This window comes from Ammospiza caudacuta, chromosome 1, assembly GCF_027887145.1.
Source record: "Ammospiza caudacuta isolate bAmmCau1 chromosome 1, bAmmCau1.pri, whole genome shotgun sequence".
Lineage (NCBI taxonomy): Eukaryota > Metazoa > Chordata > Aves > Passeriformes > Passerellidae > Ammospiza > Ammospiza caudacuta.
The window spans coordinates 88,538,230-88,553,576 of record NC_080593.1 but is presented as its reverse complement, the minus strand read 5'-3'; the positions used below and the strand labels follow the sequence as shown (position 1 = coordinate 88,553,576).

The 15,347-nt window shown below is 42.8% G+C and overlaps 2 protein-coding genes across 2 annotated transcripts in view; one reads left to right on the top strand and one right to left on the bottom strand.

Annotated features, from left to right (window-relative positions):
- The window catches only part of INO80C (INO80 complex subunit C), a 30,413-nt gene extending 27,345 nt beyond the window's left edge, over positions 1–3,068 (bottom strand). Inside the window, exon 1 of the mRNA XM_058800957.1 lies at positions 2,875–3,068. Within this exon, the coding sequence (XP_058656940.1) occupies positions 2,875–3,009 (135 nt within the window). The 5' untranslated portion in view covers positions 3,010–3,068. The remainder of the gene's footprint in view (positions 1–2,874) is intronic.
- Positions 1–15,347, top strand: part of GALNT1 (polypeptide N-acetylgalactosaminyltransferase 1) — a 159,282-nt gene that overhangs the window by 44,891 nt on the left and 99,044 nt on the right. The window lies entirely within an intron of this gene.

The window sequence follows — 15,347 nt, the reverse complement described above, 5'->3', positions numbered from 1 at the left end:
TATATAAAAAAATGAACACATTCTTAAAATTTGCAGATTTACCAGACCAGAGTGTCTTTCAGGGTGAGCATTGTGACAGCTGCTTGTGATAGAGAGCACATGAGAAAAAATCTAAGTATACAATTTGCAGAACTAACAAAAATCCCTTTTTGTTTAATTTCACAAAGACGGAATCAGAGACACGGGGATGTTCACAGTTGGCACAATGGGAAGTGTACTGTCACATAGGCGAGCACAAGGTTCTTAGCAGAAGTTGTTACTTAAAAAAACAGGGTGTCCCCAGATCTAAGTTGACCCCTGCAGGTAGTTTTAAACCTTCCAGTAGGGATTATCTTACCTGCAGTCTGCTAGCTAACCAAGGAAATAATGTCAGTTTACTTAAAAAACAAACCATTTAATGCTGAGTTATGGCATGACATATTTTGGTGAGCTATGGCATAATCAACATTTTTAACTCAAAACATGCAGAGCCCCCACTTCATTTCTGTTTGAAGTGGCTAACTCCAGAGCTAGCCAACAACATTGAATGAGATTGCTAGAATGAGCTGTTTCTCATCCCATTCCTGAGGTTACACATTTTCTGTGGCATTTTTTTATTTTCCTTGTGGGATTGATTTGCACTGCTGAAGTCAATGAATGCATACGATGACTTGGATGTTGTGTTGAGAAATTACTTCTTTTTCCACTGAAATGACTTGTGAGGAGAATTACAAAAACTGTTTGTCACACAGTATTGAAACCCAGCTTGAGTAAGAAATCAGGGATTGTCTCATAACACTGGAAGCTGTCCACAAGATTAAGTTTGGTGTGAACTTTGGAAAACAGTTTTAGAGGCTGAAGGGTGTGGGGAAGTCTTAAGCATGAATTCCTTTATTCACATTTAAGTTATATGTCAATACATAATGCTTTATATCTGCATACACACACACATGCACAGAACAGACTGCTCCACACTGGAAAATTCAGATCATAATCTCTATCACACCTTGAAAAAGCTGTCAAACATGATCATGTCAGGCAGTTTAATTTTTCACAGTTGTGGTGCAGTTTGTTAGTGACATTAAGCACTGTGGTGTGTACTCCCTGTCCTAGGATAAGCCCACCAGAAAACAAACCATCTAACTGCCAGGGGGTGAAAACAAGAGCATCATTCCAAGGAGGAAGAGTTTGTGTCTGTGCTCTCGTGTGTGCACAATGGCTTCTATTTGCCTGGAAAGAAGATTGCTGAAAAATGCATGAGCATTTTTCCTGATGTGAAAACAAGCAACCTAACTGGCAGTAGAGCAGACTTTGTAGCTATGCTACTGTTATAGCTCATGAAATATTACTGACAAGAATCATTTCTTGGAGGAAGAAAGGAGTCTGCCATTTTTTCCAACCCTCTTTTGACCACTGTAGCTACCAAAATCTTTCTGGAAGTAATCCAAGACATAACAGCATCTCAAGTCTGTAGAGATGTCATATACATGCTGACTCTGAACATCTTCTAGGACTTCATTTTGGAGCATGAGATGCCACCTCATCATCAAGAGGCAGATGAAGAACAGAACTTTTTTGAATGATTGCTTATTTCTATAATGGTGTGATCTACACCTCATCATCAAGAGGCAGATGACATCAGCTGGGGATAGGTGCTGGTGTGACACAATGCAGAAAGTGAGGCTGCACCACCCGCTGGGATTGAGTTCTGGAGTTTACGACAAATTGACATTAATATCCCTTCTCCCTCCCTGACTGACTCTGTTTCCCAAAACTCTCAGGCTCTGAGGTTATATCTTCATTTCACATGTAGATAAATCTTCTGTCCATTCAGTCCAACTGAGAGAAGGCCATGTGCGCTGCACACAGCAGACCCAGCGGCTCCTGGATTGTGCTCTGTCCAGCAGTAGTCCCTCCTCCGCCACAGCCCGGCTGCCTCACACTCAAATCAGCATCACGCAGGGTGGGAGATTTGTAAATCTGGGGTACGCACGGAGCTCGGGCAAGGCACAACCCCGCGAACAGAGCTGGCACAGCCCCGCGCACGGAGCTGGCACAGCCCCGCGAACAGAGCAGGCACAGCCCCGCGAACAGAGCAGGCACAGCCCCGCGTACAGAGCCGGCACAGCCCCGCGAACAGAGCAGGCACAGCCCCGCGTACAGAGCCGGCACAGCCCCGCGAACAGAGCCGGCACAACCCCGCGTACAGAGCCGGCACAGCCCCGCGTACAGAGCTGGCACAGCCCCGCGTACAGAGCTGGCACAGCCCCGCGTACAGAGCCGGCACAACCCCGCGAACAGAGCAGGCACAGCCCCGCGTACAGAGCCGGCACAACCGCGCGAACAGAGCCGGCACAGCCCCGCGTACAGAGCCGGCACAGCCCCGCGAACAGAGCGGCTGCTGCTGGAGGGAGCGCAGGGAGGGAACAGCGAGCTGCGGGGCGGCTGCTCGGGACGTGTCACCCACCACACGGGTGCCACCACACGCGGTATCTCGCTGCTCACACACGCAGCTCCTTCCACGGCATCCCGCTTAAGCTTTGCCTCATCGGGCCGCACACCGGCCCGGGGAAGAGGGGACCGCCGCCACCGGCCCAGCTGCGCCCATGGCGGGGAGGGGACACAACCTCCACGCTACGGCGGCGCGAAGGAAGGCCCGGCACTCGGCGTCCCGACCTCGCAAGGGCCCCGCCGGCCCGGGCGGGACGGGACGAGAGAGGAGGAGGCAGGGGTGCCGGGGAAGGCGGGCGTGTCCCGGGATACCCGCGGCACTGGAAGCGGGGACAGCCCGGGGGGGAAGGGGCTGCGGGACTCGCTCCCAGCACGGCGGGAAAGGGGGGGGAAAGGCAGCTCGCTACCGCGCATGCGCGCCGGCCGCCCCCCTCTCACCATTACCTGTGAGCCGCCAGGCGCTGTCGCCTTCTTCTTCTTAGCGGGGCCGCCGCCGGTACCCGGGCTCGCCGGGCGCTTCTTGCTGCGGGACGCGGCTCCGGCGGGAGAGGAGGCGGCGGCGGGGACCAGGCTCGCCATGCCGCCCCGCTCCGCGCCCGAGCCGGGAGCGCTCCCGTTCCCCGGCAGCTGTGGCGGTGCTGCTGGTGCGCATGCGCAGTGATGGCGCGGCTCCGCCGCTCCGGGCCGGCCTGGTCGGGGAGGCCGATGGCGAGCGGGGCTTGGCCGGCGTTTGTGAGGCCTGGAGCTCGGAAGGAAGCAGCTCTGCCGCCTCCTCGTTGCCCTGCAGTGTCGCGGGCCCCTTCTCAGAGACCTGGCTGCGAGGGCAGCCTCGGGCCGGGGTAGCCCGTGTGCATGGGAGGTAGCAAAGGTGCCGAGGTGAGGGCTTCCTCCCCGTAAAGGGTGAGCGGGACTGCAAAAGGCGCTGAGTCTGAGTCAGTTATAGCACAGAGGCTTTTGCAGATGGACTTAATGATATTAAAGATCTGTTCTGACCTTGACAATACTATGGTTCTAACTGTGTAACCTTTGAAAATACCAGTTATTACAGTTAACATTAAAAATGTCTACAGCTGGTTGATACTGATTGCCTGTGGGTAATTCATATTGCATAAGATTTGGTTGCTTCTACAATGTTTTGGTGTGACCAGTAGCCTGGTCTATAGGTTTTTCCTCTTCTTGGAATCTGGAATAGTTTTGCACTGGAGAAGCATAGCAGAATAGGTTTGAGGGGATTTGGACTGTGCTCTAAAGAGTTTTCATGGTCCTCATACTGTCCATGCTGTTTTACGCCATACCCCAGAGAACTGGTTGGTAGCGAGGTGATGTTGCACAGTTCTTAAACTGCTTGGTGACTGAGACAACTTGTGAGTTTTGTGCTTGCGTGCATTCAACATGCTGGTCAGCTTACTGCCATGCCTGTTTGAGCTGCTTCTCTGCAGTGCCAGTCTGCCAGGTTTCCAGCTGCGCGCGGTCCTGTCCCAGCACATGCCTTGCAGAGAGGCAGAGGTCCAGGAAGTTGATATTCAGGCATAAAAATTAGGTCACGTTTATAGACGGTGCTGTAATGAGGGCTGAGCTTGGGCACAGTAGGGGTGCCAGGCAGTGCTGTGTAAAACAAAAACTTTGAAGGTGGCCTGAAAAAGAGTTGAAAACAAAAGCTTGGACGTCCAGGCTGTGTTCCAGGCACCTGTGTATGTAGCAGAAAAGCAGGACAAGATTTGCTTTCCAGGGGCATAAGCAGGGCCTTGTACAAACATCCAAGTCCCATATTCTCCTTTCTAACTGTAGTTGCTGTCTCTCTGTCTGAGCACACAGGCTGCCAGCAGCACCACAAAGCCAACTGGTAAACTGGATTGCATTTGCCCTTAGTGAGTGTTTCAGGCTTGTGTGTGCTCTGCAGTTCATCTTTCTTCTCGCTTCAGTGAACAGCACACTCAAAAGGGTGACCTGAGTGTGGAACAAGCAGGGGCACTGGGAATCACAGAGGAGTTGTGTCCCTTGGTAAAGCCAGATCTGCTTTGCTGTGTGCTCAAAATGTTGGTCTTGTCTCAGTCAGCCTTTTCTTGTTCCCAGGGCTGGGTCCCATCCCTTTCCCACGCACATGCTGTGTGCTCAGCTCCCAGGCATGCCCAATTAAACAGGAAGCATACTTTATCACAGGGATGTTTTCACTGAGAGGAGAATCTTTCATGCAAGTGAATAATGCAGAGACTTAACGTGCTGCATCAGTGAAAGTTTTTAAATAGTGCTTATCCAGGCATTTTCTTACCTGTACCCGTTTTAATCAATTGCTTTACTAAAAAAAAATCACAAGGCCCATGTGTATTGCAGCAATATTAAGTGCAACAGCATTTTGCACAGTACCAAGTGCTTTGCAGGATCACAGAATGGGTCAGGCTGAAGGGACCACAGTGGTCATCTGGTCCAACCTCTGCTCAAGCAGGGTCATCCCAGAAACATGACATAGGGTTGTGTCCGGAGACTTCTTCAGTATCTCTGGTGAGGCAGACCCTACACCCACTCTGAGCACCCTGTTCCAATGCTCAGTCACCTGCACAGTAAAGAAGTTCTTCCTCATATTCAATGGAATTTCCTTTGCCTCAGTTTCTCTCTGTTACCTCTTGTCCAATTGCTCAGCACTGCTGAGCAGAGCCTGGATCCATCTTCTTGTCATCCTCCCTTCAGATACTGACAGACATTCATGAGGTCCCCTCTCAGTTGTCTCTTCTCAAGGCTGGACAGGCCGAATTCCCTCAGCCTTTCCTTGTAAGAGAGATGTTGACCCTCTCCAGGAGCTCCTGTTTCCCTTGTACTGAAGAGCCAATAGCTGGATGCAGCACCCCAGAGGCAGCCTCAGTTGATCTGAGTACAAGGGCAGGATCGCCTCCCTCCACTTGCTGGCAATCCTCTTCCTAATGTGCACCTCAGGATCTTATTGGCCTTCTCAGCCATGGCTCCTGGAGAGCTCACTCATGGACAGCTTGTTGTGTCCACCAGGACCCCCAGGTCCTTCTCCACAGAGCTGCTTTCCAGCAGCTCAGCCCTCAGCCTGTGCTGGTGCAGGGGGTTATGCCTCCCCAGGTGCAGGACCCTGCATTTGCCTTTGATGAATTTCAGACAGTTCCCCTCTGCCCATCTCCACCCTGTGGAGGTCCCTCTGAAGGGCTGCCCAGCCCCCTGGGGTGTCACCCTCTCCTCCCAGCTCTGTGTCACCAGGGAACTTGCTGAGCAGGCCTCTGCCCCTTCCTCTGAGTCACTGATGAACACGTTAACACTGGCTCCAGTGTTGATCCTTGGGGGACGCCACAAGTGACAGGCCTTCCACAGAACCCTGTGCCACTGATTATGACCCTCTGGGATCTGCTGTTCAGCCAGTTCTCAATCCACGTCACAATCCTGGAACACCCATAGCTCATTGAGAAATAGGAACAATGACAATGTAAACAGTGATGGTGTCTGTGGGGGATGAGTAATAGAATCAGGGATGAGAGAAGGGCTGGGGAGTTGCATGGTGCATTCTCTCTGCTCCTTTGAGTGGCTGTCTATAACCAGCTCTGCTGAAAATGAAGAGGTATTCTTCTGCTGAATAAGTGTCATATATATCTTGCTGGGTTCCTGTTACACACTTAAGTAAGCAGCTGCTTTGTGATACAGCTCATTTGAACAAGTGCAAATTGCAATTCCTAACCTGGCTTGGTGCAACAAGGCTCGTCCTGCTGTTAATTTTGAACCTGGCTTGAGTTGAATACCTTGCCCTTAGTGGTGTTGCAAGGTGTGTTTTTATATGCTACATTGCTGATATGAAAATTAAATACAGCTAAGCAACAACTCTGCATGCTTTCTGATGTGAATAGCCTCCAACAGGCCTGTTTGTGATAGTCTTAGGGATCTGGAAAAGCCCCTGGTACTTTTTTTATTATTAGCTGGGGCAAAATGCAGGAATTTCCTGAATTAGGGAAGAAGATCTTAGGCTCCTATCCGAGATTTGTGATGTGCGGTGTTGGTTTTTTTGTTTGGTTTGGGTTTTTGGCTTTTTTTACCCTTTGGCTGGATGAAAATATACCATGATAATTTTCTCATCATGCACAGGGGATTAGTACAGTGTGAAGCTTTTTGAGGAATGTGAAGGTTGGTGAGTGCCTCACAATTTAAGATTCAATTTTTTCCATGGATGAAGAAGGTGCTGGGAGACAAAAAAAGTTTGGAAAGCCAGCAGAAACATCTCTAGTGTGAGTTAGGATAAGCAGCGTGGAGAGAGAAGGTCCCCAGGAGGCGTGTGAGTCCGAGCTGCTCGCTGCCCCAGCCCCAAGCGCAGCTCCCCAGCCGGGCAGAGCTGTGCCAGCTCTCTTCCTGCCGCTGAGCTGGCCCAGTGCGGTGGCTGCTGCGGGGGGAGGCCTCTGACTGACACATTCAGGCTGCCTGGGAGGAAATGTGCTCCATGCTTTCAGTTCAAGTGCATGGCAACTCTTCTGCTCCATCAAAAGAAAAGGCTAGTAGGTGTAACTGTGTATTTATTTTATTTCAAGCTTTGAACTTAAATCTCAGTACCCAGCTTACATCCTTCCTTGCTGTTTAACTATCAATACTCCTATTATTCTTACTTCTGTGCTACAGAAAACTGTGTGTATTAAAAGTGAAATTGTGCCTTTACTCATTAGCTATATTGCAGTTGTAAGTTTATCAGGTACCTAAAATGAAGCAAGAGAATATGTATAACCCTTCTGTATATCACTGAATTAGAATGAAGAGTTTAGACTTCTTAAATAACCTCTTCCTCGTTTTTTGGGTGATGTTTTTTGTACCTACAAAGTGGGGATAACCTTTTCTTGGACAGTAGGTTGAAATGAAGATAGGAAGCTGTGGTAGTTAAGATATAGCTCATCGTGATAGTTACATAGTGATTTGTACTATTACAATTTCCTGGCAACAGTATCCAACACGTTCAGACAAGATTTTGTTAATTTAGCCATTTTTAGCAGCATTGCACAGGTGCAATTTGTGCTCTAATTTGTAAGGTTTTAACTTTTCAAAAAGACTCAAGTTGTATTAAAACCAAAAGCAACTGTTTTTTCCCATTTTAGTTGTGTATGGTATCTGGTATCGTTTCAATTTTCATAGAGGCTCTGGAAAAAGGAAGGATTCCTCTGTTCACTGCTCTGTCAGGTACAAAGCAATGAATTCCTGCAGGGTAGCTTGTGGGGTCTTGGTGGTGTTTTGTACCTTATTCTTTAAAAGTACTTGGAGGCTTTGATGACATTTCAGAGCCTGCAGTGTGAACTCTTGTGATTTGCATTTGTTCCCTGCAATTTGCAGCTGCAGGCACTGCACTAGCTTTGTTTAAATATAATGCCAAATGCCTTTAAAATAGGTATTTGAACTGTGGCTTAAGGAGACTACTTTGGTAATATTAAAGGCCTTTTTACTGCACACATCAAACATCTAACAGGCAATGCAATCTTCCTGAAGCTGTTTCTGTATTCTTAGTAACACAAAAAGAGAAGCAGGGTCTTTAGGAATGCCTTTTGTCATTTTCCTAGTAGTCTCTCCTTCTCCAAGTTTATTAGAAAGTGTGACAAATTTGATACATCAGAAATGGGCAATAAGAGTCAAAGTGCTGTTCTGTTTGCAGTTCAGTTGTACTTTACTTGAATTTTTGGTACTATCTTAAGTAAACTTATGTTGATATTTATCAGTGTTGTTACTTGAAGTGTGGACTACTGACCAAAAATTGTATTTATACTATGCCTGACAGGTTTTACCAAAATACTGTGAAGCAAGGAAATCCAACCCAAAAGGTTTTGTTAAATACAGATTTCACTATAGTAAAATAGAGTTTTATGCTGGGGAAAAAAAAATTACACATAGTATTTGACTTTGATTTTAAACATGATTCTGTTTGCATACAATATAAAAGAAAGAAACTGGCCTTGTGCAAGTTAATGGAATCCTGTATTCTGTATATCCCAAATAATTAATTATTAAGCAATATTTTGTATATTTAGGTCCTGTCTCAAAAGATTTATGAAATTAGTTTATCATATTAAATTTAATCTTTTCTTTTTGAAAGTGAAAATGGGTTAAGAATTTCCCTATTTAGTTTGCATTCAGAGTCTGATGAATGTTTTCTGCAGTTATTCATGTGAACAAGTTCTTGATTTCCAAAAGGCTCAGCTGAGAAAGATAAAAATGTCATGATATCAATTTGCATAATCTTTAGTGTAGTAACCACCTTTAAAATGCTGAGGGTTTGTAGACTGAAAAATATGTGGATTGGCTGAATAAGTAATCTGATTTATGAACATAAAATCTTGGTAGGATGGCTATTAGTTTGCAAGCAATCTGGAGACTGAGCATGGTTATATAATTAATTTATTAATAATTCTAAGGAATAAATTCACAGAAATAAAACTGTCCCATTGAATTCATTACCAGAACAGGGGTTGAAGTCTCTGAATAAATTGCTCAGAGGGATTAGCTCATGCAACTCTGCTTGTTGCAGCAAGTCTTCTGGTGCTATAGCACTCTCGATTCTATAGTAACTTTGCATTTGCCTGTACATTAAGCCTGTGGTATTTTTATTGCAATTGGGATACAAATTTGAGTAAGGCAGTAGTGCCAACAGTGTCTCTAACTGTTAGTGGGCAATCTGTGGGTGCTACTTGCTTTTCTCACTATTAGTACTCAACACAAGAAAAAAACTCAAAATGTGAAGGTGCAGAATTCAACCAAGGTCTGGCATCTGCTTGATGACATCTTGACTTTGGTGGTTGTTTGTCAGTCTAACTTGTTTTTTTCCTAAATGCTAGCTAGGACTTCAAGTGCTCGATGAACTGCTCTGGTGTGTGCAGAACTAGTCAGACTGCAGACAGTATGTCTGCTCTGAGTTGCTACTGTGCAAAGCAGATGATTGGATGGACAAAAAAGCCCTAATTAAATGTGCAGATACTCAAGAAGAGCCCAGTTGGAGCATAAGATTAAAACTTTGCGAAAATGTTTCTGAGCTTCTCTCTTTTTTTTTTTTGGTCTTAAAATATATATATATATATATATGTATGTAAATGAATCAGCACAGACAAGCACAAATTCACACTTAGATTTCCACATCCAGTAATTTTAAAAGCCTCACCTGTTGATCCTGGGAAATCCTTGCAGTTCATGTGAAGTGCCCAGAAGAAGTAAATTGATAGTGCTTAGCCTCAGTGCAAAGCTAGAATTCCTAAAAAGGTTGTCTCTTCTTTAGTAGAAACTGTTCTGTGTGAAGGAAAAAAAATGAAAATGATTGGAACCCCATAAATCATGGGCTGGGTGTAAAAAGGAGTGGATAACAATTGCAGTACAAGGCATTGCAGAGCCTGGCTGATTGATGAGCTGGCTATGAATCAGCGGGATTGCAGAGCCCTGAAACACACACGTCACACCAGCAGGAAGCCTGCAAGGCACACACAGTATTCCCTTCCCTTGTCAAAGCTTTGCTTAGGCTCACTTTGAATGCTATGTCTAGCTTTGGGCATTACACCTCTGGGCTCTCTCCAAGAGGATCCTCTGAGGTCTAGGGAGTGCAGTCTGTGAAAAGTGGTTGAGAATCTGGGTTGTCTATGTGACATAAGGATAAGGAGGAGAAGGGGACTGGAGGAGGTTCCAGCAGGAAAGGAAGAGCAGTTCTTTGTGCCTGCTGTAGATGAACTCAGTTTATTATGTGCTATAGGCCATTCTTTATATACTAAACAGACTTCACACATTTTTGTGTTTGTGGGTTTTATTTGTGTTTATATGGATTTTGGTTTTGTTTTGTTTCTTGTTTGTTTGTTTGTTTGTTTTAATAATAATGTCCCTACTATAAGAATCTATTTTGTTACTTTCTGTGATGCACTCAAGTGGGAATATATAGAGGAATTTTAATATTTGCAAAGAACAATGCTTGGTTTTTTCTTTCAATGATAAGGTGACAACAATTTGAGAGGGCTTCAGTTTTCTTTCTAGATTTTGGTAGAGAAGTCCAAGGATATGAAAGGCCACTGTGAAAGGGGAGGGACCATCTCTCTCTGTGTCTGTAACAATGAAGAAATGAAGGGATTAACTTTGCAGCAAGGAAGATTCAGGTTGTATTACAAAGAGCTTTTTTTCAGAGAAGGGCTGCTTCACACTAGAATAGCTTGCTTTTGAAGGTTTTGAAAAACAGGTTAGACATCTGCCACAAAAGATCATGCACAACTGATTCTACCCAGAGACAGGAGAGTAGATTAGATGACCTCTCAAGAATTTTTGCAGTTCTGTTTTCTGTGATTGTGTCAGTTCCATGGTTATTCGTTAAGGGCATGTGCTTTCACACGGAGCAGTGAGAATGTGAGCGTGGCTGGATGGGGTCAGAGTGTTTAACCCAGTGCACCATCCCAGTGGGAGCTGAAAGCAGATGTGCAGGGAATACTGTACAAACAGGGCAACTACTCAGGGTGATACTTTTTCTGTAGATGGTTCCTGTGTATTTAGTAGCTTTTGTTAGATTCCAGTCCCTTGAATTTATCTGGTGGCCCTTGAACAAGTCTGAGCTTTTGGTGTTCATGGTATTCCACAACCAGAAGCTCTTGCAGCTCCATCACCTGCGTCAAAACCTTTCTCTTGGTTTTGAACTTGACCCTCTTTTAGCTTCATTTGGTGCTTCTGGGCTCTCGTTCTTTTAGACAGACATTATTGACCCGTCCCCTTTGTTGCAGCTGAAGACTTTATCAACCTCTACCTCATTCATTCTTAAACATTTTTGTGTCTTGATTCAAAAGTTCTAGCTTGCATAGCTATTTATTATATGGCAGATGATGCTTGGATTTTCCTTGTTGCTTTCTTTGGAACGTGTTGAGCTCTACATACTTTCAGATGGAGGGCACAAAAGTCATATAGAAGTTAAGATGCAGTTACTGTATAGGTAGTAAAAATATGTTCTTTGTTTTATTCTCAATTCCTTTTCAAGTAAGTGATTTCTTTATTTTTGTGATGTTGTTATTGACCACTAAGCTTATGTTTCCATAATCTGCTGTCCTAAGCTCAAGGTCCCTTTTCCTGAGTAATACTGGTCAGCTCATTGTTTATTTGAAATTTAGAAAGCTTTATTCTCCTGCTCCTTTTCTGGCTTTCTTATAAATACGACGAGCAGCATGAGTCCCAGGACTGTGAGAACTGTTAAAGTAAAGTTCCCTAACTCTTGTAGGTGATTTTATTCTATTTTTGAAAAATTCTTCATCTGTGCAAGAGCCTCCATTATTTTTTGGTAGATCCTTAGCTTCCTTAAGCCTTCTGGAAATCCTGATAGACTGTATCATCTGGATTTCCACTGCTCGTGTGCCTTTGGGAATAAAATTAAGATAGTAGTAGCAAAAAATGTGATTATCTTGGACATGAGAAACTTTTCTACTCACCAAATGCAAATTTGTTGGTTTAGTCACACTGTCATGTTCCAAGTTCTGACACATAGCCTTTCTGTGCTTTTTAATGCTCAGATACAATGATTTAATCATTTCTGTCTTGATTTTTTTAAATACTAGCATTATAAATGGATGCATTTTACTACTTGAAGAAGGATTTTGATGAAGATCATTGTTTAACTGAGTGCTGTTGAATGTGTCATGTTGTACAATAAAAAATTTGCAAAACAATTTAAATCTTTTCAGTACTAATCATGCCTATTGAAATAAACTACATTTTTTTTCTCAGTACTGTTTGGTGGTGTGTTATTGCTGACATTATTGACAAAAATAGATGTATTGTCTTTTATATTTTCTATTTTGTTGTTGAATATCACACAGCAAACCGAAGGAGGCAAAAGGAAAAGTAGCTTCAAATCAGGGTTATGCTCTGCTGGTCATGTCCATTGCTCTGGATTTGGTAAAGAGGCTGAGTTTGCTTGCCTGTATTAGGTGCATGTATACAGCCCTTTGCCAGCAGGAAATGTTGCTGATTGTGTCATTATATGAGCAAACTAAGATCTCTGCCCCTTTAATGGAAAAGAGCCCATCATTAAAAATGTAATGCATATTTTCAGGTAATTAAAAATGATGCATCTGAGTACTGTTCAAGGTTTTTCCCTTCCCCCAATTCCTTCCTTCCTCCAGCACACTTCTGGCATGGGAATGTGTTGTTTCCTGTAGCAAATACTGAGGGCTGATATAAACAGAAGATATTGTCTTGATCACCTTTCATCTTTTCTGATTGAAAATGTTATCTGCATGGCTTTTTATTTAAAAAAAAAATAAAAGTAAACCCTACAGATATTTAAATTCTTCTCTTGAAGTGTTTTAAGGAATTTGTCTTCTCCAGCTAAGGATCTGAGAATGCATATAATTATACATAATAATTTCACCACTGTCAGATTAGATTGATTTTTAGTCACTTTTGTGCAGATTAGATTCAACTCAGGTGCTCATACTGAAAGGAGGTGCATTAATCTGCAGTGACATTCAGTCTCTCCCAATTAGTAAGTTCTAAGAGATGTTAGATAATGCGAGTTTGGTGATGTGAAGCATTTTTGTTCTGCCACGGATTTAGTAAATTTAAGGAGGTTTAGGCCTTCAAAGGCAACTATCAGCAACTTAAGTGTCTGGCTAAAAAAAAAAAGAATGAAAAATTAATAGGAGAATATTTCTGACAGATTTAAAGCTTGGAGACAAATTATGGTGGTTCAGCTGAGACTTTGAGGGACACTTAGGAAAACCCCCAACAAAATGTTATTGTAAAGCAAGGATGTAACACACACATCTTTGTGCAATCAAGAGGTGTCTTAAAATGTGTTTCTGTGTAGTGTTGAAGGTCACACATTAATTTCTTCAAACTGCATGTGGTCAGACCATAATTTTAATTATTTGCAAGGCAATGGTACATTAGCATTACAGAAGAGAACAGTGAAGGACAAAGTAGTGAAAAATGAAGTGTGAATAAATGACATTGCAATGTGTGCATGTCTTCTGATTTTGCAGAATTAATGCTGTCAAGGCTGTGCTGTAGCTCGGAGTATATATGTGTTGCTTAATTATCTCAGTTACTGAATATGCTTATTGCATAATCTAGGGTAGGAGTAATTGAGTCCATTACTGTACACAAACAATTGCCAATTTATAGTACTTCAGAAAAAAATCTTGACTGTAAACAGATGTTACAGAATCTAAAATATTGACGCTATCCTGCTTTTGCCATGATGAAATCTTAAGTGATTTTCTAAATGTGTGCTTTGCCAATGCTTTTTGAAAATTGATGGCATTTTCTTTATGTTTCTTGGAAAAAAGAGTCTACTCCAATTATTTTTTTCCTTCCCACTCTTGCTTTAATTTTTGAATGAGCTATTAGTTTATTTTTATTTTTTTTTAAGGTTGGTGTTAGCTAATGCCAATAAGCCACTTCTTTTTTCTAACGTAAGAACACTGGCTTTTGATTAAGTGAGAGCAATATAGGATGTGATTTTATTGATGAAGCAATGATGATTTTGTAGGCAGGTAGGCAGTTTTCAATCTCCTGATTAAAAGATAGAAGTTCATTGTATTTCAGAAATGTTACCATGTAGGAGCTTAGTATGAATACCAGAAACTAGTTTGAACAGCCTGGCAAGATGTAAGGGTTTTCCTGAAGATCAAAATCCCTGTAGTTTTAAGGTTTAAATTCTTAAATTTTGTTATATAATATAATAATGTTAACTTGCCTAGTCCCAAAGCAGTGGTCAATATCCACTTTTCCACTTTCATACGATTCTGTTGGTTTAAAATTGCACATGAGGTTAAAAAGAGGGAATTTTTTCTACATCTGAAACAATACATAGAAGAAATAAATTTGGTTGGTTGGGGTTTGGGGTTTGGGTTGTTTGAAGTGTCTTTCCTTTATTGGTGATCATGAAATATCTACTGCTTTAAAATACGTAACTCCTGCATCAGAAGGAACACCATAGCCTTGTCTGTGTGTTATCTGTTTGGGTGGAGCAGGCCTGGTCTAATTCCTCTTGGAAGCAGAGGAAAACTCTCCATTGACCATAGCAGGAGCTAGAATTCCTGCAGAAAGAGGAGTTACTTCGTGTACTTAATGAGATGATATTTCTCTAAAACTGGAATGGGAGCTCTGATGTCTTATGAGAATGAAGTTGCAACCTGTATGAAAGACTTTGTTTCTAACTGCCCCCTTTCTTTCTTAGCTTACAAATTCTTATTACGCTGTATGCCATACAGCAGTGATAGATTGGAGTTGTATAAATATAGAAATATAAATATATATACAGACATAAATATAGATATAAGTATAAATATAAATATACTTCAATATTATGTGATTGGACGTCACATACCCAGACACAAATATGTTTTTAAAAAAAGGTAAAACATCCAGATAAACACATATGTAGAGGTATGAGTGAGTGTGTGGAAGAAGATGACAGAGGGCTCTCCTATTATCATTAAACTTTGCTGTAGAGTACAGTAAGTGAGTACATGCCTCCTGTTATGCATAATTATTCTCAGTCTCAAGGGGAAGCTTTGTATCTTACGTCTGCAGTATGAAACTGATCTCACAAATACTCAGCCCAGAAGTGTTCATTTAATCTTGGAAGTAGTCCCACTGAATTAATGAGCCCTTAGATGGTAAATTCTTTGGGGCTCTTATTTTCCTTTGTGCCTTATTCAATGGTAAGAACAATCTCCATTAGCTTTTACTTTAGCTTCTACTGTTACTTACAGCAAAATGCTTTTAGGTTTTGGCTTGAAAATGTTAATTGAAACACATAGGCACAAAAACTCTGAGGCAAAACACAACAATTAAATTAGAATTATTCCAAAATCATGTTTAAAGAATTTGAGTTGGCTTTCTGAAATTTCAAAAGCTATGTTTTTGAGTGCTGCTCCAGGCCTCATCTCATTTTTGCCATCTTTGTGGCTTTTGAGAGAGGAAGGATTGTA